This window comes from Fundulus heteroclitus, chromosome 3 (genome assembly GCF_011125445.2).
Source record: "Fundulus heteroclitus isolate FHET01 chromosome 3, MU-UCD_Fhet_4.1, whole genome shotgun sequence".
NCBI classification, from domain to species: Eukaryota; Metazoa; Chordata; class Actinopteri; order Cyprinodontiformes; family Fundulidae; genus Fundulus; species Fundulus heteroclitus.
This window is the reverse complement of record NC_046363.1, coordinates 20,807,034-20,833,244: the sequence shown is the minus strand read 5'-3', so window position 1 is coordinate 20,833,244 and position 26,211 is coordinate 20,807,034. Positions and strand designations below refer to the sequence as shown.

Sequence of the window (26,211 nt, the reverse complement as noted above, 5' to 3'; positions counted from 1 at the left end):
GTCAGCTTGCCAAGTTCTGGAGGCCAGAAAGATCTGGACCGAGCTGCTGCTGGACCTGGAGCCCCTACCTTTGAAGACTCATAGGTGAAGGTCTTGGTTGGGACGATGGGGACCTCTGTGGTGGAGATGTCACCGGGCAGGGAGTTGGAAACTGTTGCGATGGTGACAGTCTGGGTCTGCACCAGAGGGGGCTGTGGATGGGAGCATAGCCCCGTGAGCGGCCGTTTAACCAGACACTTCACAGCAATCAGCTCTTCTTTCACACCATGCAATCCCTCTTAGTGCGAATCATTTCCACCACCAGGCCAGACTACATTTGATTATTTGTGAAGCTATACAATCACGCCTTCGCTTCTTTGCCAACACTTACAATTTTGCCACCTGTAGAGTCATTTTAACCACTGCGTGTCAAAGTAGAAAGTGTTATTATTACAGCAACCCGTCACCTTGATCAGGATCTTGCAGCAACACCTCTGCAGCACACTCAGTTTACTTTAAATATACAAATGCCCCTCTCGCAGCATTTACTTCTTTTTTTTAAATTAGCGTGTTTTTTGTGTGTCCTGGTGCTGCAAAGGAGTCAGCAAGTGTGAAAGCTGAAGGCCAGGGAGAAAAAGAAACAGCATCTCCCCCCCTTTCAGGGATTCAGGAGACTACCTGGAAGCTGCGTATGACCTGCGGACCATCGCTCCAGAAATAGGAAGCTGGGGAAGATCCAACTATTCCCCCAGAGCACTCAGACGCTACAGGACATGTTCCTTCTTCCTCCTGGATCTCATCTAAAGCTTTACAGGAGGACCCAGCTGGAGGAGGCAGCTGTGCCATTTCCACCTCTACGAGCGGCACCAAGAGCGTCTCAAAAACCACAACCTCCTCGTCACAGCACGACTCCTCTTCAACGGGAGCGCTGAGGGCTTCGACACCATCAGGCTCAGTCCGCTGGCTCCCAGAGGGCCCGGGTGCCTCTGACACCCCGAGATTACTGCCGGTTTCCTCATGGAGAGTGTTTGTTTCTGAGCTTTTGAAACGGGGACTAACGCACACACTCTAAAAAAACACAAACACAGTCACTATGATCATGAGCAGGCAAAGGGTTGTGAGTAACAAATGACATTTACATGAATCACAAACATGTTAGCATGCCATTTCCTTCATAAAACAGAGATATCAGAGCGTAGGATGTCAACAGAAATGGTTTGAACTCATTGTTTTCTTGAATAAAAACGAGTCGTTTAGCGTATCAGCTAACTTCTCTCTAGCCATTTCCTTTCATGATGCAGTACATTTTAAATCTAGATGACTGACCCTCCCAGATTTTTTTTTTAGATATATTAAATTTCCTCTGTGAATATAACTTTGGTCTATTTTAATGCCTCAAAATAACCCCCACAGATCACATGATGTATTTTCATTGACAAAAGAAAATTGCAAAACAAATATTACACCCATTACATTCCTTTAAGAATATTACAGCTTTAAAACATCAAAATTATGTAAATTATTTTTTTTCCAACAATTTTGCGATGGGGTTTCCTTATTAAATTAATATAAAACAGATTTAAGATCAGGGATGTTGGGATCGCGATCAATGCCTTTTTAAATGGCCGGGATCCCTAACTAAACTCCACCCCCGGATCCTGTTGGTCTACTGTGTGTGATTTTATGGCAGCCACATCCCCTGGAACCTGCGCATGTATTATAGGCCTTGCATATTCTTTTGTCAATGGGTTTTGCCTAACAATCTATTTTTCATCATTTCAAATAACTTTCACAGTGAAAGAGAGCGTATTGGCTGCTGCAGTTTCCAGTTTCAGGGATCACAATCGACATGCTTACCCTGACGTTTAACAATGTTCCAAGTAAAGAGCCAAGTTTAAGAATGAGGAAAACAACTATTCCTATAAGCGACTGCTGCCCATGACTAACTGGAACCGGACAAAAATATTAGAAGGGATGAAATATCAAAGAGTCATATCAAAACAGAGAAAACATGCTATCATTAGCGTAGCATTGAAGCGAACTGCTGGTACAAAATCATCATCTGCAGGAGCTGGACATGAGATTATTGAAGACTGCAGCTACTTGTGTTGAGTTGTATAAAGTAGCTATTTTTAGGTGCTGTTTTAGCTAGCAGCAGTGCATTAAGGCTGCCCTGGAGGGACTACTGTCAGCACAACAACCAGTCACCGTTAGGAGGAATGGAATTGGTGATTGAGTCAAGTTGGACAACAGCGATAGCACCTTCTAACATTTAAATTGTATTGATTTTACCATCGAAAAAAGCCTCTGATCAGTATTAGTAAGACCTCCATATTAAAGACTGCACAGGATCATGGCCAAGAACTACACAATTTATTTCAACCTCCGCTGCTGATTTTAAATTATATCATTTTGAATTCAGATTGAGTTCAAAAGTTAAGACAGTTATTTTATAACATCAACTGAATCAATATTATTTGGACTGAACGTAAAAACCAAATACATTTTCCTCAACCTAATTTTCTTCTGAAGCTGTATCTCCCTTTCAAAGATCTAGATTAGGTCATTTAAACAAATCAATCCATGTTCAAACAACACTTTGGGGTCTTCAAATGCAAACAAACTGTTGCATTCCCACATCCCTTCTTTTGTCCTTCCTGTTTATAATAAATTAATTTGAACACTTTCTTGATTACTTTTTTTTAGCTTAACACGCCTCGTTGTGTTTAGCTGATCTTCGTAGCATCCAGACGTCAGTAATAGCTCACCTAAATGAGTAAATACAGGTTAATGGGCTTTTAGTTGCTGGCTAAAATTTGGAAATGTTCTAACTCCCAGAACTGCACAGAAATATTTTTTCTTTGGCTTTTGATTAAAATAGAGCGGGATGATTCAACAGATTTATACCATTTTGCTATATTTAGATAATCTTCAGTCTTATTTGCCGTAATTTGTGTTTTTATATTGTATTTTGTTGTCTTCCTGTTTAGCTTTACTTTGCAAAGTACTTTGGTCAACCCATAGTCATGTGTTGTTGTTGTTGTGCTAAATATACCTGATATAATTAACAAAGACCTTAAAAATGGTAGAGCAACCATGCATTTCAGCGTAATTTCCAGAATCTGATGTTTCCATGATAAAACCGAGCTTAATGAAAGGAAAAAGACCGAGCTGTCGATGGAATGTCTTTTATTCATTGGTCTAAGTTGATTGTCGGAACATCATGCAACAAGAAGTCTCTTGGGGTGAAGGACAGAAATGTATTACAACTGAGCTGCCTCGAGGTTTCCTACAACAGGAAATACTAAACCGTGAGAAAGAGCATAGGTAAATTCCCAGAAACATTTGGTTTTGAGATTGTACTTCGTCTGTGTTCAGAAAAAAGTCACAGTGATCAGTTTATCCAAAGACAAAAACCCTAAGTACTACTGACGATATAAACGCATCCCAAACGTGTAGAAAACAGGCTCAAAGTGATCCGGTCAGACATTAGAAACTTTAGGATGAACACCAACCGTAGTTATCATCGCAGAAAATGTTAAATCAATTCAGTCCTGATCAGTCTTTAGAGATGGGGTCTGTTTCTGGCTGGAGAAACCAAGAGATTGTTGGGCATCCAGAAACAAAGAAAGTCTTTTCAGACAAAAGTCTGAGCAAAAGGGGGAACTTCTCGGGTGGAGAGCAGAGGATGGAGGATGAAGAATGCTGGAGAGGTGTTTGCAGCAGAGGCAAAAGGAGGAGAGGAACAGAGAAGAAAGCTAGAGAATGACGGGCAAGGCGCGGCCTCCGGTGGTCACATTCACACCTGTGTGCAGGGAGCCACGCAGCGTCGAGAAGACCCCCTTCAGCTGCGTTTGGAGTAGAAGTCTAGCAGAGGGCCGCGTGGGAGGCGGATGACAAACTGAGAGGGGGGAGGAGGAGGAGGAGGAGGGAGGAAGAGAAATGAGGAAGGAATTCTGAAGAGTCTGCAGTGACTGATATAGAACTGCTAGCGTATTTTTGCAAAGTCTTATTTAAATTCTAAAAGGCTTTTCTTATAAAAAAGAAAAATTGAATGTTGTTGTCGTTACTCAGAGCATGGAAATGTTACCACTGCATGCATTTTAACATGCACTCCTTTAATTTCCATGTCCAACGGATACAAGTTTGGTTTTGAAACGGCAAAGTCATCCGCACTTGCTGCATCTTTTTATGCAATTAGCACAAAATTAAAGTTGAGAAAAATTCAGAACTGTAGGTCGATGAAGTAATATCAAATACCACATTATGCAGTGTTATGTTTCCATAGTAAATAGGATTCAGTCTGCTTAGAGAGCTATTTCCCTTCTGACAGAGACCAGCAGTCAGTCAACATTTTTTATTCTTTTTGACGGTAAACGCAGAATGATGAACTAGTGCGTGAAATCAGCAGCAATCTGTGTCAGAACATCTGAGCTGTGTCAAGCTGATAGTTTTTAAGCCCTTTCAGCATGGCCTGTTTCATTTCCTCACTGTTATTTCTGTACGACTCAGTGGCATGCTGACGTAGCTCTTCAAGACGCATATTACAACCGCAGTCCTCCATGTTTTTTAATGAGATTTGGTGAGAGAGACCAATAAACAGTGGCATGTAATTGTGAAGTGGAAAGAAAGGTGCCTGGCAGCTGCAAATCGTTTTGGGGTGTGTTTCCAGCTTTGCACTTCTACAGACTCCCAATTCTTTACATGTTTTTTCTTTTTTTTTGCAAAATGCTCAAGTTCAGTCAGATTCGATGATGATCATCCATCAATCTCAATATTTAACTCTTTCTACATATTCTTAATTGAATTTAGGTGAGAATACATGAACACATGAACTATTCAATTAGAGCGCTGTGTGGCTCTCTTCCTGCCACTCGCCCAGAAAATACAGATTTGTGGAGTGCACAATTCTCCACCTGAGCTGTGGGTCTCAGCAACTCCTCCAGAGTTAATCTACGTTCTTCTTATCCTGTCAGTTTGGGTGGATGCCCATGTCTTGGTAGGTGGTGTGCTTTCCATTTTCACATGAGGGATTAAACAGTGCTTCATTAGATTCCAAAAATGTGGACCACCGTTCTGTAACCTAACCCTGCTTTATCCTTTTCCACCTTATTCCCTGAACTGTCTTTGTGATGCTGTTTGTTCCTAATGCTTCCTAAAAAAAACTCAGAGGCCTCAACATTTATGTGTATCAGAATAAAGAAGGCTGAATATTTTCAATTGTAAGTTCATCTTGCATTTGATTCCACTTCACAGTACGATCCACTTTATGTTGGTCTTTATACACATAAAATCCCCATAAAATACAGTAAACTTTGCATTTGTAATGTGGCAATTTTGCAACATTTGAGTGAATAGTTTCGCAAGGCACAGTAAGTTCAGATGCAGAAGTGGATGAAACTTTGTTTATTTATTAAAAACGTCAGCCAAACAAAAGTGGAAGCAAAGAAAGTGAATTAGAAGCAGAAAGAGCAGAGAGAAAGCGATGAGTGGGGAACAGAGGAAAGGAGAATACAGGAAACACCGCTCTGAGTCAGAACGCGCAAGCCTTCAAGAAAAACTGCTCATCTTTTAGTCATGCAGCGTTTTTCCTGAGTCAGGTCTGTCAGTCATGCAACACAAACATGTCAGGAGTTCAGACACATCCGGTGCAGAGACGACCCAGGCCAAGTTCGCAGACAGCGGGCGACCTGTCCGACAGACGCCTCGCGCATGTCAGTCTCAACAGTAAATAAAACAAAAGCACAGGCCTCATTCCATCGATCCAACTGCATTCTTCATACACATGCGTGTGCTGCATAACACGTGCCATCAGTTTCATCAGAAGAGTACATGCATACACTGTGTACGAGGTGCCACATGAAGATATTCAAGAGCAGCAGCTTGAAGAGACCAAGTCTTCATCTTATGTACTAGGTCTCACCAGATTTAGACCAAAAATAGATATCTTATGCAACATTCTCAGCAAAATAAAGATATAGTTGGTACCTATGACCGCACAGCGCTGACAATATGTCGGTTCAGAAATGAGCATCAAGAATTGCCTCTATTCCTGAACTGGCCGATTTTGGTCGATTAAAAAAGGAATTTGATGATTTCTCCAGAACTTACCCCATCTGCACTGGGCAGAGGCTGGCCATTGATGCCCAGGGTGCGGAACGGAGAGTGCGTGGACAGACGCTTGTCCCATTCACTCGGCCTCGGCTCCGGCACGGCCTCCATGAAGTTCCTCTTCAGCTCGCTGATGCTAGCGTGGTGCTTAATCAGGTCCTCCTGAGGCTTATCGAACTCCTACGGGAGCGCGAGAAAGCCGAGAGGAGCAGGAGGAGGGATTGGAAGGGCGACGACAGATGCACGGGGAGAGAGGAATATTGGGAATAGAAGAAAATAAAAATAAAAAAGGGTTAGATTATTATGTCGCTTTACTAGTCTATTTGCGAATCTTTTTTTAGCTGAGTTCACAAATAAGCAGAAGCAGAGTTAACAGGTAGTTTTGCGGGGGGGACATAAATCCACGTTTGCATTTCTTTACAGAAGCACAAATGATTGACAGATCATCAGCGGTGCTTTTCAGACTTCAAGTGAAGTCTGGCAGCTGACTGATTTAGAGATTTAGACAAGCAGTAATCGATCAATAAGGGATTAATTCCACAGCATTAGAAGTGCAATTAAAACATCAAGAAAAAAAAAAGGCTGCAAATAAAAAGGCAGAAGGAGCGATGACAGCAGATAAGGTCGAGATCGCTGAAGACAAAGCCCCGGTAGAGAAGGAGACACGTTCATTTGGAAGAAATGAACCGGTGCGAGAGAAGCAGCGCTGCTTTGGCTACATTTGGCAGCAAGTTGGGATTAATGGACAAGAAGATGGTGGCAGCCAAATTGCAAAACCAACCGCCGATGTTTATTTTTAACCGGTTGTTGGCCTTGAAAGGCGTGTTTCTCCAGTCGTTGCACACATCACACAGAGCGGAGGGCTTTAATTACCGTGGATTTTACTTCTACAGCCAAAGACTTATTACTTAGGCCTGTTGCAAAAGTGCAGTGCATTTCTGGCAATGAAGAAAAGACAACGAGCAAAAGCAGAAGCAGGAGAATACCGATGACCAAGAATAAGTCTGTATCTGGGAGAAAAAAGGAAGCAGCTTGATCACCTATAAACTAGAGATGAACCAATCACTTTGGCTTGCATGCTTCCTCCTTTTCCTCCCCCACACATAGCGATGGTCATTGTGGCCACCATTTCTGTTTTATCTGACCACAGCATAATCTTAAAGTATGCATCCCTTAGTGCACATGTAAACACTAATCTGTCTTTTTATGTGGATTTTGGAGTGAAAGCTTCCTAATCCTTCAGTGGCCTTTCAGCTAGTGTTGGTCATGCTTCACTGTAGATAATCATAACCTCTCTAACCAGCTCCAGCCAGCATGCATTTCCTTTAGTTCTGCAGCTGGTTGCTACATTTCACACAAACACACGTCCTTCTGTGGGACACAGAATCCGTCTCCTTCCTGAACGGCAGGCCTGGACATTCTGATGGCAATTATATTAAGATTTGTCTGAAAACATGAATGTGACACCTTCAGGCATCTGAAAATTACACACAAGGTAATGCAGGGTAGGGGGGTGGGGGCGTTCTTTCAACTTTCCCATGCCGTCACACAAGGAAGCAGTGTGTTTGAGGCGTCGCCTTAAAATACATCTGCAGGTGTGCCTCTATTTAAGTGTGAATTAACCAATCGGAAGCTTAGAAAGCCATGACATAATTTTCTGAGTGCCCCAAAATTCCTTAAAGGCATCATAATCTCAGTCTTATGTAGATTTCTGAATTAAGAAACTTCGAAAGAATCTCCTTAAGAATATCTTAATTTTTCACTCTCTGTATTCTGCATTTTAGCAATCTGAAATTTTGGTAATCCTCACTGATCTATACTAGTATGTAAATATCAGATTTCAACTTTATGCACGGTGTATTCGCTGAACAGAAAAGCAGTTTCCAGGCAGCCAAACAGCCATCAGGACCGGTCGAGCGGCTTCTGGTCAGCAGACGATTTCTCAGTGCACCTCTACTAAAAATAGCCATAAAAATGTTTATGCTCAAAACTTTGACGAGTCGTGATTAGAAACAAAAGGAATGACAAAGCGGCACTTTGCAGCACTCTCCTGAGTCAACCAAGTTAATTCGCCACACACTCAGAATTATTCGTCGCCGATCCGAGAGAGAGCGTGAATCATGCCACATGCAAGCGTGAGATTAAACAGTAGCAGCAGCAGCAGCCGGTGTGCCAAAGAACAAGAAAAATGCAGCTTGAGAGCTCTGAAACAGATACAAACCTCCAGCATTAACAGGCTATGTCTGATATAAATTGAGTCACCCTCAATTCTCTTAGCTCTTTTCTGTGAAGAACGGAAAAGAAAAAAAAAAAAAGTGTGGGTTTGTGTCAGTTTTCCTGTACAACGGCATCGCACTGCCACACATCAGACATGCATAGTATGAAGTTCACTACTGCGTTCAATACAACAGATGGGAAAGAGCGAGGCGTTCATGCAAAATTATTTGGTGCCAAAAATCTACTGTACTAGTGAAGAAGAAGGACGTCTCTAGTGAAAGCCTGAACAAAAGAACACTTGTTAGTCTAAGATCATGCATGTGTGCATTCCAGTGTTTGAGACGGCAAGCAAAACGTTTAAACCGCTAACTTGTACTGAGCTGAGGAAAGAATACGTAACTAATCATCCTGGATTTAGAGTCGCTTTCAAGATCAGATTCTTACTGTTTACGTACTCTGCCCATAACGGCATTTCTATTAGCTTTGAACCTGCTGTACGTTTAATTTTACACCTAGCTGTAAGGAAGCACAACATGAGTAGAGGGCGCCGTTAGTCCTTTCAGATGCAAAGATCGGAAGTGGAGAAATGTCTACGGCAGCATGTGCGGCACCGAGAGTCTGACCTTTCGCATTTGCACCCCCTCCACGTTCGTCTTCTCGGTCTCAGACTCGTGCTACCCCGGGGGAGGAGGAGAGAGGAAGATGTGTTAGCCGCCTCTGCTGGTTGTGCTCATAAAAACCATGTCCTGTGAGGGACGGCATGTTAGAGGAGGTCTGAGCCTGCCACTGACCTGAAGGTCCCCATTGACGGTGGAGATCAGTGAAGAGTCTACGTCTCTCTGCTCCCTCCACACTGCTGGCTACAGCAGCAAGAGAGACACAGTTTACGCTCAGGCACAGAGAAAAATCTCTGATCACAGAACGCTCTCGGCAGACTAAGCTCTCTTTCTGTATCAGTAACAATATTCAAGTAATCACCACTAAGCCAGGTCATGGATAAAAGGGTCACCTTAACTGCAAAAATACAGCTGACATGAAAATACAGACGCAGACAAATTCATTGGGACCCCTGGTAAGGGATGTGCAAAAAGTCTTAAAACAGATTCATATTTTATCGCAGCAGCACCATTTCACACTGAAAAACACAAATATTAAAAAATTCAACTATTGTATTTTTCGGACCATAAGCCACACCGGATTATAATGCGCAATAAATATTCTTCCCATGTGTATAATATCACTCCACCCCTTCACATCTACAGCTTTTTCCTGAGAGAGAGAGAGAGAGCTATCCGTCATTGCTGGGAGGACAGAGTAGCTGGACTACACTGCCAATCCAAAATCAACGCAACTTTTATATTAAAAGTTATATTAAAGTTATATTAACTTACTAGGTTTATTGTTGCTAGGGCGCACTCTGGGCGTGGGCTGCCTTACATGAATGCACTTCTAGTTTAGGCATTACAGTCAGGCAGTATTGTAGACAGCTCAGGGGGCCGATCAGGTAGTGACACAGTGTACCGTAATGCTCCGAATATTCATTGAGCAGAACAGCTTTGTTGCTAACCAAAGTCGTACTTACACATTTTAACAGATTTTTGAGCGCATTGTGCTACATAAAATTGGTCAGTAAGCACAAGTACGGTAATCATATATAAGGCTCACCATCAATTTTTTTTAAAAGATTTGAGGATTTTTAGTGTGCCTTATAGTCCAAAAAATACAGTAATTGCTTTATTTTTAACCAGACATCAGCAGAATATTGTTATAACTCTTTTTAAAATGTATATATTTTTACATTTATCTATTCTCAGTAGGGCAGCCCTTAATATGTTATAACATTTCCCAAAAGAAGAGCATACAGAGAGTTATCTTTGACCATTTCTCTTTGCAAAATCTCTCTAGATCATCTTAAGTCTCCTCTTATTTCTTTATTTTTCATTCAGCTCTCCTCATATGTAAAACAGGATTTAAGTTTGGTCATCTCAGACCGTGGAGAAAAAAAAAAATCAGATTTTATGCAAAACGTCTCAGATATTTTAAAAAGTTTCTTGAAACTATGGCTGACAGGGCAACGTCATGGAAAAGAAGCAGGTCCAGAGCATTAAACGTCCTCCACTGTTAAGAACAGAGGAGGATGTGCTTTTGGACATATTCATAATTTGTTTAAACCCAGTTCCACAAAAAACTGCAAGTTCAGTTTGGCAAACATGACATGTCAATATTTGCAATGGCAGAACAGAAACGGCTGTTTTTTTTTTTTATGGAATCACTCTCAAATAAGTGGTTGGTATGCAAATTATAACTGATGGCTGCTATGGACACATCGTGACAAAAATAGGCAAGTCTTCGCTGCAGTTCTCCAAAAGTGAGCTGGAATATTTAAAAAGAAAATACTCCAGTTACTTTTATTTTAAAGCCATTGTCAGGAATAACAACAATTATGTCTGCTGAGAGTCTGTTAAAATCTCTTAATTGAATTAAAGTTAGAAATTTTCTATATTGTTATGGTACGAGATTGTGCTACTGCCATGAAAACTGTCTCTATTTTAGAACTTTTTGCTTCACTTTACTTTGCTTAAGTGTCAACAGATTTATTCCAGCCTTTGTATAATATTATATTTCTTTCAGACATCTTTTCTTTTGATGTTCCAGACAGTTCTAAGTAAATAAAAGAGCCCATTACCTTGACCTCAGACAACGCTTCTATTTTTGAGGGCTCCGTTGCCTCCACCGTAACCTCGAGCTTCCTCTCTTCCAGGCGGCTGGTCTTTATGGGAGTGGAGGTCTGGGGCTGGTCGAAGGGGATCATGGGGATGCCTGCCTCTGCCAGAGCAGCCTGGGAGAAGACTGGGGCACTGACAGGACGGGTGCCCCTCTGCGTGCTCACAACTAAAGAAAAATGGAAGGAAAACTGACATCAACAGAAATAACTATTAAATTTGGAGGCTAACGGGTTTAGTAATAAAGTTATTTGGTAATGCTTCCACTGACCACCAAGCATTTATTAGCAACACTAACAATCAGAAGCCATACTTACCGCAATCGGTCGCCCTGTAATGGGATAAATGCAAATACAGCAAGCGTATACTGTACCTCGTGTGTTTTTTAAGTGCTTTTGTTGTGAAAAGAAAAGCACATATGATAATGAAATTTGGGCAGGAAGCAAACATCCTCAAGGTGGAATGATGGAAGCGGCGCGTTTCAATCCGACGGTGGCGCAAAAAGCGGTTGTTAAGTTGCATATTAGGCAAAACGATGACGACTCATTCAAACGTTGAGAGAGAGACGGCCTGCAAAAACGGTCAGGTAGTAACTGTCAGCAGACAGCTGTGCATCAGCCAGTGTGTCCAGGCGGCAAATGTTAGTTTGTGTTTAACGAAGCAAAACAAATCCACAAGTGAGCATTTGGTCAGTCAGTCAAAAAAACAAACAAAAAAAACACTCCACACACCAAAAAACAAACAAACAGTACCTGACTCTTTGGCACCATGATCTAGCAGGACAGACCAATCATCAGTGACATGTGTATGTATGAGTGGACGCCTTTCCTCCAGGATCCGCATCTCAAACTGTGGCTTCTTCTCAGGAACTTCAATCCTTGTAGCCACAGCAGCTGGGACTCTGACCTCTGATGGCAACCTGAGGCGTTCAGGTGCAGCGACTAACATAGATATAAAACTAGGTATTATTGTGCGAAGAAGTGCAAAGCATCGACGGCCTTCAGGGCCTTTAATATCAGCATTAATGCTAAAAACTTCATGCCGCAGAGGAAATTCCACAGGTAATGTGTACGACTTTCACTGAACCTCTCTCTCACAATGTACCTGATGTCTTTAGAGTCCGATCCAGGAGAACAAACCAATCATCCTCCACTTCTATTTGCGGGGGACTCTCCGTCACCACTTCTCTGTCCTGCCACGTCTCATCCACTATAGTGACCCTCTGCTGTGTTCTCTGCTCTGTGGCTACAAACGTTTTGCTCACTTCAGGAACAAGGAGGTCACGTTGCTCCACAGACACTGGCGTAGAATCAAAAGGAAAAGCTAAGATGAAGGGTTGGCAAATGTATCTACTGTTTGCATCATGAATTTTCCAGGGGTTTTTCTTACCGATTTTAAATGTAAATCTCAAAAAGCTATAACGAAACCCAAATACAGCACCTTAGGTATTTTACACCATTATGCATTGTCGGCACTTCAAGTAAAGATGCACCAATTGCTCTGCATATGATGGGAATTGAACAGCTTTCCTTTGATTCCGTGAACACGCAACAATACGCTAACTTAAGCTAGTCATATCGTAGCTGGATAAATTTTTTTCGGAGTAAGGAAAAAATAAATGTAGCCATTTAGAATGTAGGTGTGTGAATTGGACGCTGCCAGAACTGCAGCCTGGTGTTTTTAACGGATGCACTCACTTAACTCAGCAGAAAATTTACAGTTAAGGAAAATAAAACCACATCAATAAACATAACTTTTAGATGTGGTTAAAAAAAATTAATTCACTTACTCCTGTTCACATACAAGCCAGGATTACTACTGCAGCGCAGTTAGCTGCAATGCATAGTTGGAAAAATCAGAGCCTGTTTAAAATTTCCACAAGCCACTTGATTAAAAGTAAGTTGATTTTTACCCACTTTGATGCTTTTTTTAATGATTTGTTGATCAACTGATAGAAAACTGGTAATTAACATCCTAAATAAAAGAGACAAGAAACTTTCTCTTGTAATACCAGTTTAAGTTATCATATTTGACTTTGTTTAGTTTGTTTTTACAAACGTATTATTATTAACAAAACCACAATTTTAATTTAACTAGAATTTTTTTAAACTACTTCATAAGTTTTATTTGTTGGTGAAAAAAATCCAGAGGTAAAAATTGGCATTTGGTGCACCTCTAGCTCCAAGTATCGGCTTACTTGTCAAAATGTGGCACAAACAACATACCCCACTCAGACTAGCTCTGTTTCATTACAACAGGCAAGTAGCAACAGCACAGTACCTGATACTTTCGCTGCCACATCGAGCAGCTCAAACCAATCATCATCCACATGTCTTGGTTGTGGCGGGTTAACCAAAGTCACTGCAGGTTCCCTCAAATCCTCCATGATGGATTTTGGTTTCGGTTCACTGGGTACGGCTATTTCAACAACCCTCTGAACCTCAGCAACTGGCACAGAGAAATTAGGACTCAGAACACTTTAAGCAAGTAGCACAGATTACACGCTGCCTTTAGCCAGTAAAAAGTACCTGGTGGAGCAGGTATGGGTTTTTCTTTAGTAATGCCAAACATGACGGGCCAATCATCTTCTTCCATGTTTGACAACGGCAGGGGTTGGCTCGGCCCCGTTTTAGGAAATCGAGTACCGTTTGGCCCGCTGGCCGCACCAACCATCACCTCCTCGTATGTTTTCGTCTCCATGGTTCTCACGCCCGTGTCTGCTGCGATCTCTGTGGCTTTGGCCTCAACTTCAAACGTCTTTGTCATTTCGTGTATAATCTCAGCCGCGGTAACTGGCACACACAAAGCGTCCAAATCATTGAATTACACGTGTGTACACAAAGCCAAAAAATATTTTACAAGAACATAAACTGATCCTATACCTGTAGGTGTGATAACCGACTTGTCACCAACAGAGTCAAACAGAATGTACCAGTCATCATCCGACTCTGGCAGAGGCTGTGGACTAATTGGATCTAACTTTTCCTCTATACCTTTTGCTTCAGGTGGAACACTTGGACTGACTTTAGTTGGCTGTGGCATAGAAACTGAGAGAGAGAAAAAAATAATTTTGACTCCTGTCAAACATATTGTGCTACTTTTAGGCAAATAAAGAGATTTGAATGGCGAAGGTACCTGGAGGTATATAAGACTCCACTTTGGTAACTATGTCCAGCAGCAAATACCAATCATCATCTTGGCTGCTTACTGGGGGCAATATTCTCTGCTCTGGAAGCTTCTCATCCTGTTTCTGAATCACAATCTCCTCAACTATAACCTCCCTCCTCTTCTCCACTTCCTCAGACACAGTCACACTGGACGTGCTTTCTTTGTGAAGAACCTCAACAGACTCAGCCATCGGAGCTATGGATAAAAAAAGAAGTAAATAGCGTGCCGTCAGAGACTAGTAAAGGGCTGAAAAATCAGTGCTTGACCAGTGACTGGTTAGAAATTCAGAAATCTGTCCATTTTCCAATCTGTGACTGTACTGTACTCAATTACTGCAAGGCAATCTGGACAGGAGTACATGGACATGGCTGTCTTATGCACTTTTGAGCTGTAACCTCGCTCCTGGAACATGTTGATGGACGATATCGGGAAAATATTTAATTGCAATGATATTGCTAAAAATTGCATTGATGATATGAATTTATCCACATTTTTCTTTCACTTCTTTCACACTTTTCTTTCACCCTTACACAATCTTCCAACCACTCTGAGGTTTAGCATCTCAACCATTGGAGAGCTAGATCAAGTGTGGGCCCTACGGGTACTTAGTCCATCCAACAGGCCAAATATGTTGTTGATATGCAGCATGTGAATGCCTGACACTAACAATGAGCAATCCTACAAAATACTACATTCAATAAATTAATTGTGATTATGATAGTGTACACACTGATATAGTGAGAAGAACAGTGATTCAGTGTATTGTGCAGCTCTGTTGGATTTGCTAATGTTGGCAGCCTTTCTTAAATCTTAGGTTAAGGTTAGAGTTTAGATTTTTTAAGGAAAATATACAGACTGTGGTTTCAGCAATGCTAGCCATCACTAATATAAGATCCCAAAGGTAGTTTAAAATGTCAGTTCATCATTTTGTTTTGGTTTCAAACTATGGCAAACCCGTTTAACAATGACAACATTTCTGCTCCTGATACAAACTATTCATGGCCGCTCACGTCTAGAAAGACAGGAATACTATTTTTTTCCTAATGAGAAATCCAAATTAGCAGGTTAAACTGCAAGTTGGTAATTGGCCCAAAAATCTCTGACCATTGCATTGTTTAATAAAATGGCAAGGGAAAATAAACAAAAGGCAAGGTCATATTTGTAATACCTGGTTGAATATACGATGTTCTCCTATCTGGAAGATCAAGGAGCACAAACCAGTCATCTTTTGCTTGTCTTTGTTTCATTTCTGCATCCTCAATAAAAATCTCCGCTCTTTTATCTCCCAGATCAACAGCCGGGACAGATAGGGCAACTTCCATCTGGGACTTGGAGACAACACCTGCCAGACTCACTTCAAGACCAAAACCAAAAGAAAAAACTTTAGTCTTTCCGGACTGCAAAAGGAAAGAGATGCAAGTAAAAATCTGCTCCAATAAAACTGCAAAGCAGCGTGGGACACAGTACGTTTTCCAGTACCTGGTTTTACAAGTGTAGTTTGTCTAGAAGGAACATCCAGCAACACAAACCAGTCATCCTCCCTCTCAGTCACTGGCTGGATTGGTTCCAGACGTCCTGAACCCTCTGGTATTGTCTGTCTCTCTTCAACTTCTACCTTGTAATCTTCTGAAATTTCCATTACAGACACCAGCCTTCCTTCATCCAGCTCGACATCCTTCATTGTTACTGATAAATGGAACCAGGGAAAGACTATCTCAATCCGCAGTAGTATCAGGTCTAATCACGTTTTATCAGCATTGTTAAGGCAAGAATACAATGCAGAGCAGCGAAAACAGCACAATCTGGTTTAGTGGTACCTCGTTCTACAAAGGTTTCTCTTGGAGTCTCCTGTATTGTCTGTCTCTCTTCAACTTCTACCTTGTAATCTTCTGAAACTTCCATTACAGAAACCAGCTTTCTTTCATCCAGCTCGGCATCCTTCATTGTTACTGATAAATGGAACCAGGAGACGACTAGCTCAATCCACAGTAGTATCAGGTCTAATCATGTTTTATCAGTAAGCAAGTGGAATACAATGCAGAGCAGCAAAAACAGCACAATCTGGTTTAGCGGTACCTCGTTCTACAAAGGTTTCTCTTGGAGTCTCCTGTATCGTCTGTCTCTCTTCAACTTCTACCTTGTAATCTTCTGAAACTTCAGCCTCAGACACAAACCTTTCTTCTTCCATCTGGACGGTTTTCATTATTACTGATAAATGGAACCAAAAAAAAAAAAAAAAAAGACCTTCTCAAGCCGCAGTAGTATGACAATGTTTTCTCAGCAAGCAGCAATGCAGTGCATAAGAGCATGGATCGTTTGCGAAAACAGCACACACCATTTCAGCAGTACCTGCTTCTACATAGGAGGTTTCTCTTGGAGTTCCAGCCAGCAACACAAACCAGTCATCCACCTTTTCCATGAGTGACGGTTGCTCTTCTCCTACCTGTCTCGTCTCCACTGAGCTCGAATATGTACTCTCATCCACAGCAGAGACTGATCATGAGGGTAAAGATGCAAAGAAATTGAACATGGGTGGCAATGACTGCCACAGGTCAAACAGGCTCTTGGCAGGAGCAGCAAAAGTTCACACTTGAAGCTGTTTTTGCGAGAAGCATGTCAGGCAAATCTTCTAAGGAACACGGTAGCAGCGAGCACAAACGTAGTTTAAGAAACAGAACTAGTTGGTCAATGTGTTATTATTATCTATATTATTAATATTATCTCTTGTAATCCGGGTTAGAGTATTAGAAAGATTAGTTGAACGCCAAAATGGTTCATGGAGCAACATACTGTACCTGATGGGCTGAGAACTTCTTGGCGCGGAGGGCGGTAAAGCAGTATGTACCACTCATCCTCATTTTCCGCCTGAACCGGATTTCCAAAATCAAGCCTCTCTGTAACCACTCGCCGAGTCTGTTTTTCCAACACCCCCCGCTCGTCCACAATTGTCACCCTCTTCCCACCCCTCTGCTCGACCCTCTGCAGAGTCACAACAGATGTGGCACCAGCAGCACCCGCAGACTCAAACTCTTCCTGTACTCCTTCCTGCCATTCCTTTTCCAGCTTCCGCAGCTTCACCCTCACGCTATCGTCCAACTGATCAGGTTTGTTTTCCTCCTCAGGCACCAAACCTTTTAAAAACACCTCTTTTATTTGTTCTTCCAGTTCGTCTATGTCGCCCTCGACGGTCCCCATCCTCTTCTGAAATTTCTGTAAAACTACCTGCTCCAAATCGCCCTCTTCTGCTCTTAACCTATCGACCTCTTCCTGCCCCAATTCCTCTTCGATCACCCTCTGAATCAGCTCTGTCACTTCACCCGCCTCTTGCAGCCTTTCCTCCAAGTCCCTCACTTTCCTCAGTTTCCCCTGCAGATCTTTAATCTCTTCCAAGGCATCTATCAAGGTCACAGATTCCTGCAGTCTCTCAGTTACTTGCTCGGTAGTCTCTTCCCATTCAGCCTCTGATGTGACAAGCTCCTCCACACGGATCTGGGACTGGATTTCACGAGACGCTAAGAAGGGCAAAAAGATAACACAAACATCTAACTATCAATAGGAGCAATACTCTAGAACAAGTGACAGGTGGTTGGTGAGTTTTATTAAGCAGGTTTGAAAATTTCAATAATTCCCTACAACAACAACAACTCACTCGCAGCCTTTTCTTCAAACCCGGATGAGAGCCGGTCTGAGTACAGGTACCAGTCATCCTGCCGTGATGGTGCAGATTGAGGGTCCGTAGAGGAGGAGTATGTCAAGCTCGGTTTAGCTGACATCAGAGAAACAATACGCAACAACTTTGAACCAGAAGATCAGATTCCACACACCTCAAACTGATAAATGTAGGTCCTGCTTGATCAATAAATTTTCTCCTATCTGGGCATGGGCCGGTAAACCCGAGCAAGCATTTAAAGGGGACGTATCATGTAAAATCCTCTCTTTTTTTAGCCCTTAAATACATTTTGTTTTTGATTTGGAGTCTCTAGGAATGCAGAAAAATAGTTATCTTTATATGCTTTTTGGGTCGTATTTTTCAATTTGTTTCAATTTTCTCTATTGACTATTACTGTTTTTGAACAATTACATCACAGTATTTGCTGCGTAGCTGCTAAACAAGGTCATGGACTTTTGGCTTAGCGACTTTGCAAAATCTGCCATTTTTTTCCCGCCAGGATTTTGTAGTCCAAGTTAAAGGATGCCGAAGCTGGCATAAATATTATAAATATTATAGTGAAAATATTCGGTTGTTGGGTGTATTAACTTGCACAATTCATGACACCATCCCCCAGCTTATTACAAAACTAGCCAAACAAGGTGGAGTGGAACGTTCTGCGACCTGGAGGAGGGGAGGTGAAGTGTTAAGTGCCTCATTTGTATATAAAGAGACAGCACCAAAACGAGATTTTCTCAGACGCACCTCAGAATAGGGGTAAAAGACGGGCTGTAGGGCAACAATGACAAGGAATTCAGAACAAAATATTGTTGTTCCCCTTTATATAAACCACAACTGAATGATTTCAATCTGAAACGGAAGGCATTAGAAAGCATGTCCCCTTAAAAGAATGAAATTCAAGTATTGACTGCCATCTCTAGTACAACAAAAGCAAAGAAAATGAAGCTGGTATTATTCACTAACTTACAAACAAAAATAAACAGAGTACGTAGAATGTCAAATATAAAGTGATTATACTGGAAAACCACAGTTCAGTCATGAGCACAACTCCAAAGCAAAAACAAGACATCTATCTATGTATTATACTCTCTACTTGAAATCTAACTATTTACCCTGTGCCACGACTTGTATTTATGGGCTCTATGTATTATTTAGGAGTTTTTATTGCTTAAATTTGAACAATAAAATCTAAACACGTAGAACGTGTAAAACGTCATTAAAACGTCATTAAAACGGAATGAAGGAAAACTTATTTAGTCGCCTGCATAAAGTCTGCAGGGGTAGAGCTCTTAATCAACTGAACCTTTGTCCAAGTCTACATTACATTTATCGAGTAGAAAATGTAGTGATCAGGAAACCTTTTCAAAGATCTTAGAGTAGCTGCAGCAGATCAAAAATGTCCACATTCATGTAGTATTTATCACAGCTCATCAGTAGGCCCTGGTGGTTGTCCCTTCAGATGTTCATCATGCATCACGCTTTCATTGCTCTAGTTCCTCAGAAGACTTTACAGAATGTCCCAAACCTCCCATTTTATCATACCTTGCGTGTGCATCTATACTTTAGGCCCGTTAGGCCTTTGAAAACGTTTCAAGCAGACCATTTAGCCACCATTTTTGTTTTTGAAATGGATGAAACCGACCAATGATAGGACCCAAACGGGACAGGACGTATGCATCCTGCACATGCCGACAGGCATACAAATATGTCCACACACTGCAGCCAGGCGACTCTTCCCACATCCAGCAATGTGAAGAAAAATTGCTGTAGCTTTGCCTTAAAGGTTTTAGAGAATAAAAACAATACATTACTAAAACTTTGTGTTGACTAAAAATATTCACGTCGACTGAATATTATAATCAACAGTTATAGCTTTTTTTGCAAAACAGTAGTGCTGAGTTTATCATGCTGTGGGAATCTAATACCGACCCATACTGAATCCTGACTAGATCTAAACACTTTAAAACAACCACATTATGGTTAAAATAGAAAACAATAAAAATATGGACGAGCATCTGTTGGTGGTTATTAGTGCAGATACCTTGCTCTTTTACAAAATCAAAAGTCTGGACAGCGGCTACAGGTTGACGACACAGAAGGTCGGACCACTCGCCTTCCTTTAGCCACTGCTGCTGTTCACTGACAATCTGAGAGCCGCCGTCTGCGGCCTCAGAGACCTTCCAGCCTGTTGTGACTGTGTGAACAGACTGTCCTTCTTCCCAGGACTCAGTGGACGCCCATCTGACTGTGAAGAGATGGTGAGGTGATTGAACTTATGCAGCAATTCTGAAGAAAAGACGACGACTGTTGCGGATGCTTCACGGTGCTTCAAGCAGGTTTTTAACCTAGTTGGATGCAAGCATGTTTTCCCCTTTGGACAAGCTGGACTATTGTTAGACCAAAAACATGAAGTTAGTGCCAGCAAAATGAAATATGCCTCTCATCTCCTAGAACAAGAGCAAAACCGCATATTAGACCTCTAATAATGAGAGCTGCTGCAGACGTGAAGAGTGAGTTTTTCAGTTAGAAGGTATTATGAGTCGCAAGCGATGAGTGAGATTCAGTTTTCCACTTTTACAATGAGGAAGAGCAAGTTCAATACTTGAAATCACTGAGAACAGAGCAATAGAAGAGGAAAGCTGGATATTTTTCTTTTACGGTGCACAGCAACCAAAAATAGCGGAGTCCAGTCCAAAATCTGACCGTTACCAAGCTGAACAGCAATAAACGGAAAACGTGTACGCATGTTGATGAAAGCAATGACGGCGAAAGCAATTAGTGAGAAACCAGCGACGTATGCGCTTGCATGCGCATCCTGGTACCTGGAAATTCAGCAGAAGGCAGGGATTTCTCTGCAGCCATCAACAATGACCAATCATCAAGCTCAGACCTGCCTGACGCAGAGAGCAGCTGCAGAAACTGGAGAGTCTCATCTCCAGCTGCAAGGGTGAAACAAGTCAGAAAGCCTCTCGTCAACCCCTTCGGCTCATAGCAAGAAAACGGTTTCAGACACACGCTTCCACCTACCTCCGTCTAAGTTACGCGACAGCCTCTTGCTCGCGGAGCGTGCGAAGCGTGGGGCCGGGCGGTCGATCATGGAGCTCGCCTGCCGGGTTTGGGCTTGAGTACGGCCGCTGTAGCGGAACTTGGAACCCAAGACAAGGAAACGACGGGATGATGGAGGCTCCACTGATGAAACCCTGGAGGGGAGAGACATGTTTTTTCAGGTCTTTTTTTCTTAAACTGATCAGAATCAGAAATGTGAGAAATAAAGTGAGTAATTCAACGGTGTAAAGTTTCCATTTGGTGTGGATGTGCAGATTAACCCTTTAACTGTTTTAAATGTTCTCAGCAGAGAAACTGTCAAATTTATTGCAGGCCCTGGTAGAGTGGAGCTCCGGTGGTATAATCACATGAGGGTTTGTAAATCTTTCAATTGAGGTGAATAAAGCACGAGCATTGTTGATGTTTTCGTTTATGATTTCTGCAAATAACTTTTTCCCTCGCATGTTTTATTGATGAGTGATAGCTTTGCAGCCTCTCTTTGTAGATTTCATAATAAACGTGAAGCTGAGCCCCACAACAAAGTTTTCTTTCAAATCTCACTAATAGAGCATTTCTTCCTACCAGAGACAACCTTCACTTGAATGGGAGCAATGGAATCGATAATGTCTGAAATCTTAGAATGGCATTTTCTACTAACTCATTTATTGGATTATAACAAAAAAAAAAATGGGTGGAGGAACAGTCTGTAAAAGAACGTTTTGTTATAATATTTTGCTGAGTAAGTCGGCAGAGATTGTACTTTCAAAGATAACCGTGATTGTCAATCAGACAACTATCAAGTCAGCAGTGCTCCAAATTGCGTAGTCTGTTACATTACATTTATGTATTGGAAATCGTTCTTAATTAATCTAAAAATATAAAAATTTTCTAAAAACTGAATTATGTATTTTCATTAACTGTAAGCCATATTCATCAAAAAAACAGATACACACCCCTGAAAAATATATTCTATCAATTTATAAACAATAAACGGGTTGAACATTTTGAATAGAGCAACTGCAAATTTATTGAGATGCAATTAGCTGTCTAGAGGACAGAGAGAAGCTGAGAATGATCCTTCGTTGCCAGGTAGAAAACGTTCCTTCAGAGAGGGTGCAGAGAGATTTATCTTTACCTGAAGAACGTATGATGCTCCACGCAAACTTTCCAAAGCTTCTTTGAGGCTTTGTAGTTGGGTAGCTTGAAGCCGATGGTGCTCTCATACTGCTCTTGCTGCAGAAGAAGAAACAAGTCAAAATCAAATGCTACTGCCTGCATCCCACAGCAAAATAGATGGTTTAAGCGGCTGTAAATGATGACGATCACATTTACGTGCGCATCTCAAAATGATATGCCTGTGTGGACATTAAAGCATCAACTCCAATAATACGAATATATGTTGATAAGATAATACGATTACAGGTGAACAGTAAGATTTTTAGTCCAGTTTTAAAGGTGAAAAAAATGGGTGAGAAAACCAAGAATATACTATCAGCCACAGTTTATCACAGACATAATACATTTCTCACTCAAAGATTTATGAGATTTCAGTTTTTCTAGAATTCTTTTTAATGTTGGGATTGGAATTAAAACCTAATTGAATGCATGGGGCGTACCTCTGACGCTCTGATTTTGATAAAGAAGCTGCTCCGTTTGTAGGAGATTTTGAGCACTTTGGGCCAAGGGAAACGGTTGATCCTCAGCTTGTCCTTGTAAACCATCAGGCCGCTGGAGCAAACACCCAGCGTGATGTCGACGCCGTCCAGATCCTGCAGGAGATAAAGAAAACAAAATAAAGTGTCATCATCTCCTGGCACTTACAGCAAACAGTCACACGGGGGCAGTCTTCCTTTCCTAATTAATGTAGTTTGAGGTCACTGGGGTATGTAATGTTATAATCCCTCCATCTTTATCTCAGAGGGACATGACATCAATTTTGTCATTAAATTTTGATGATGCAAAGCACGACTGCTGCTGTTTTCTTTTTTTTATATATACTATGCACTTTAAAAATAAAAAAACAGGAAAGAGAAAAGTCTGCATCTGCAGTTTATTTGTCAAATATTACCACAGACATTTTTTTTAATTCCAAATAAACATTTGGAATTAACAAGAATTCCCCACCTTGGCTTGGTGCAGGTCAACTCCGTACATCGCAAGTTTCTTGGCATTTTCCAGAAACAGCAAATCTGCTTGGGCCGGACTCATTGACCTTAATATGCAGGGGAAAGGGAAATGTTTTCAAAGGAGAACCATTCGAAGGTTGAACATATACATTTACTGTTCGGCTGAGCTACAAAATGCTCATTAGTACTTAATGACTGCAATGAAGATCATCCCACAGATAATTTCCTTTAAATCGCTGTCCACGACCCTTTATTGACCTGTAAGTGCGGTGCAGCTCCATCACTTTTTCCTCCAGCTCCTTGGTCTGCCCGGGTGCCAGGCTGAGATCTTTTACGTAGTCCGTCCCGTGAAGCTCAGGGTCATACTCGCCCAGCTCGGACTGGACCGTGTAGGAGCCCAGCAGGGAGAGGGTGACAAAGGAACAAGGGAGAACGCCAAGCAAAATGTCCTTCCTGAGCTGGAGACACAGGAAGTATCTGCAGAAGAAAGAAATTAAAATGGATAGTTCAGCATTGTTCAAGTGAGGTTCTGTTGAAAGATTATAGGCGGTTAATATCATACTAACAGTAGATAACCCATGATGAATAAATTCAGACGGGTTAATCCCAGAGGTCGAAGCCAACACCTAGCCTGACTCCGGTAAACACCAAGACATACTTCTGTCTTAAAACAGCTCCAATATTAAAATAAACAGCGGTTTAAGAAAACGCTTATTTTAATAACCTTTAAACCATTGTCACATTTTAATTGGGTGGTTATTTACAAAGACGTCAATGATCTCTCAACACACTGCACCGGATCTGATTCGTGTTTAGATTCACAGATGGAAGAAACGAGGTTATACGACACGATTTACCCCTAAATCACAACACAGTCCAGTTGAATGCGAGGAGCTGTGGTGAAAGTGTTGCTCTTAGGCACTTCTGAGGCATGGAGGAGGTAACAAAAAAAGAAATAAAACGTAAAAAGGGAACTTATAACAAGTCGAATGTGCAGTAAGTAACATTTTCTTAAAAAGAGTGTATTTGTATTTGATTTGTCCTTGATTTGAGCAGGCAAGTTTAAACGATCTGCCAATGGAATAAGATTTTTGCACTTATAATAGGTAACAACTCATCTCCATCATCCTTTTTCAAGTGTAGTATATCTATCTTATTTTAGGGGTCAAAATACTCACTCCGTTGGCAGATCATCTTATTTACCTGCTCAAATCAAGGACATAAACACTCAATTCAAGAAGATTTCACTTCCTTTTAGTTCCCTGTCTGCAGCGGTGAAAGCCCTGTTCTCTGGAACAATATAAGGCTGTATTTCTCTAAAGCAGCTGGTTGTATCTGAAACTGTCTTTAAATTAGCAGAGGTGTTATAAGACGAGGACTGGAAAAAAGTTGCTCCCCAGTTTCAGAGCTCCTCGACGGACCTCCAGACTCACTGCATGCCGCCGTCTCAAGTCTGCGTTAAGGTAAGCTGTGCTCATCTAAAGTTAGCTGGTGTGTGCATTACTATCGCTTCCACCATCTTTACGTCGCCGTTGTTGTTGACACCTCCTGAGCTGTGCTCATCGTCGTCTCCTTTCCAACAGAGTATGTCAGAGGAATAACCCCCAAAACCCAGTAAATTGGGTGGAACGTGTTTCTAAATAAAAGCTTAAAGTATCCGATTATTAAACTGGTCCTGTTTTATCAGTGTAGGGAGGAGAAAAACGATACTTTGGGATTTAATTCTCCAAACTGCACATTTTCACAGCCGCTCTGCTCATGAGTTCACATGCGCCTCCACATACTGCTGTGAACTAGTTAACCCTGATATCCCTAGTATTTTTATAGGGGAAATTAAAGATGGAGGCAGTGCGTCAACTTTTATCTTCCTGTGTGAAACGTGCCAATATCAAAATATTCAAACGTAAACCACTATGTTTTCTGCTTTTCTATCACACATCACTTACTTTTCTGTCAGACAGTAACTCTTATATTCTTTACATGCTCTGTCCTCAGTACGTTTCACACTGGAAGATAAATTATTGGCACGCCCCCTTCATCACCATTATCATCTATGGACAACCACTGACCCCATACGCAAGCCCGACAATTTAAAAGTTCCTAAAATGCATTTGCATAAACAACCAGGATGCTTTTGAGATTATAGTTGTTCACTTTGGTCTCGACATCTCTCAGACTAGTGGTAAACTTGAACCTCTTACAACTAATCTGTATTTCTACTAAGTGAAAATGTCAAAATTGTCACCACGGCAGATATCAGTCTGCTTATTTACAGAAAACCTCACTTAGAAAGTCCTCGACTCTCCCTATAATGTCAGCACCCTCAGGCCAACATGTAAAAGATAACTTGTTAGTTGAAGTAGCGTTTAAACTACTTGCTTGCAAACGTAATAGAAATGTGTATATATATACCTGGTGAGGTCTTCTGTAAGCTGGGCTGGATCAGGAGGGTAGAACTTCACATTAAATGTAAACTCATAGACGCCACCTGAAACCTGTTTCCGGATCTCTTTGGTGGGTTCCAACCACGTCTTTAGGCGAAGGGAAAAAAAACGATCACAGGTCTTTGGTCAGTGTCTTCATCTGGTTTAGTTTTTTTCTAAAATGTCCAAAATAAAAATAAACACAGAAACACGCCTACCTTGCTGGTCGGGGTTTCCCAGATGGCCAGGCCAAAGTAGTCCTTCTCCAGCAGGTTGACATGATCACACACTTTAGTTAAAAGCTCCTGACCTTTAGCGTGTTTCTAGTGGTGTGGACATAACAGAGACCCGTCAGTCTGCATAGCCGTGCATTCATCATTTACAGGGAACAGCATCATATAAACATTAGTGAACAAGTTATAGTTTGGCGTTTCTCTTACATCAAGTTCACACTCAAACAGAGCGTCGTCCAGTAAGGTGACTTTGCATTGCATGGTTTTTGGACGTTTGGGGCTTTTGGCCTCTTCTGTCTTCTTTTCCGTCTTCTTTTCTTTTGAAGGTTTCCCTTTCTTCGCCTGCTCTGCTGTTTTTTCCTCTCCTTCGGTCACCTCCTGCTGTTCTGCTGGCTCCTCCTTTTTTTCTGTGCCCTCCTTTTTCACGTCTTCTTCTTCTGCTGCTGCTTCTGCTGCTGGTTCAGGGTCCTTCTTTATCTCCGACTCTTCCTTTTGCTCCTCTGGAGCAGGCTGATT

General features: G+C 41.6%; 1 protein-coding gene across 13 annotated transcripts in view; it reads right to left on the bottom strand.

Moving 5' to 3' along the window:
• The window catches only part of LOC105926323 (titin homolog), a 33,107-nt gene that overhangs the window by 4,910 nt on the left and 1,986 nt on the right, over window positions 1-26,211 (bottom strand). The window contains exons 2-31 of one of the 13 annotated variants that reach the window (XM_012862579.3): window positions 25,903-26,205; window positions 25,681-25,785; window positions 25,452-25,570; window positions 23,298-23,516; window positions 23,038-23,125; window positions 22,530-22,682; window positions 22,049-22,146; window positions 20,896-21,068; window positions 20,691-20,807; window positions 19,910-20,113; window positions 17,848-17,964; window positions 16,994-17,710; window positions 16,548-16,691; window positions 16,275-16,406; window positions 16,016-16,147; window positions 15,678-15,884; window positions 15,367-15,552; window positions 14,166-14,393; window positions 13,913-14,077; window positions 13,559-13,822; window positions 13,311-13,478; window positions 12,135-12,329; window positions 11,783-11,971; window positions 10,994-11,199; window positions 9,099-9,167; window positions 8,931-8,981; window positions 8,312-8,374; window positions 6,091-6,270; window positions 658-1,047; window positions 69-191 (exon numbers count right to left, since the gene is read on the bottom strand). In XM_012862579.3, coding sequence (XP_012718033.2) covers window positions 69-191; window positions 658-1,047; window positions 6,091-6,270; window positions 8,312-8,374; window positions 8,931-8,981; window positions 9,099-9,167; window positions 10,994-11,199; window positions 11,783-11,971; window positions 12,135-12,329; window positions 13,311-13,478; window positions 13,559-13,822; window positions 13,913-14,077; window positions 14,166-14,393; window positions 15,367-15,552; window positions 15,678-15,884; window positions 16,016-16,147; window positions 16,275-16,406; window positions 16,548-16,691; window positions 16,994-17,710; window positions 17,848-17,964; window positions 19,910-20,113; window positions 20,691-20,807; window positions 20,896-21,068; window positions 22,049-22,146; window positions 22,530-22,682; window positions 23,038-23,125; window positions 23,298-23,516; window positions 25,452-25,570; window positions 25,681-25,785; window positions 25,903-25,956 — 5,256 coding nt within the window. In that variant the 5' untranslated portion in view covers window positions 25,957-26,205. Of the gene's footprint in view, window positions 1-68; window positions 192-657; window positions 1,048-3,151; window positions 3,881-4,693; window positions 5,380-6,090; window positions 6,271-8,311; window positions 8,375-8,930; window positions 8,982-9,098; window positions 9,168-10,993; window positions 11,200-11,782; window positions 11,972-12,134; window positions 12,330-13,310; window positions 13,479-13,558; window positions 13,823-13,912; window positions 14,078-14,165; window positions 14,394-15,366; window positions 15,553-15,677; window positions 15,885-16,015; window positions 16,148-16,274; window positions 16,407-16,547; window positions 16,692-16,993; window positions 17,711-17,847; window positions 17,965-19,909; window positions 20,114-20,690; window positions 20,808-20,895; window positions 21,069-22,048; window positions 22,147-22,529; window positions 22,683-23,037; window positions 23,126-23,297; window positions 23,517-25,451; window positions 25,571-25,680; window positions 25,786-25,902; window positions 26,206-26,211 lie in introns of those variants that run through there. The other 12 variants (XM_036132476.1, XM_036132456.1, XM_036132439.1 and 9 more) reach the window with 12 other exon arrangements.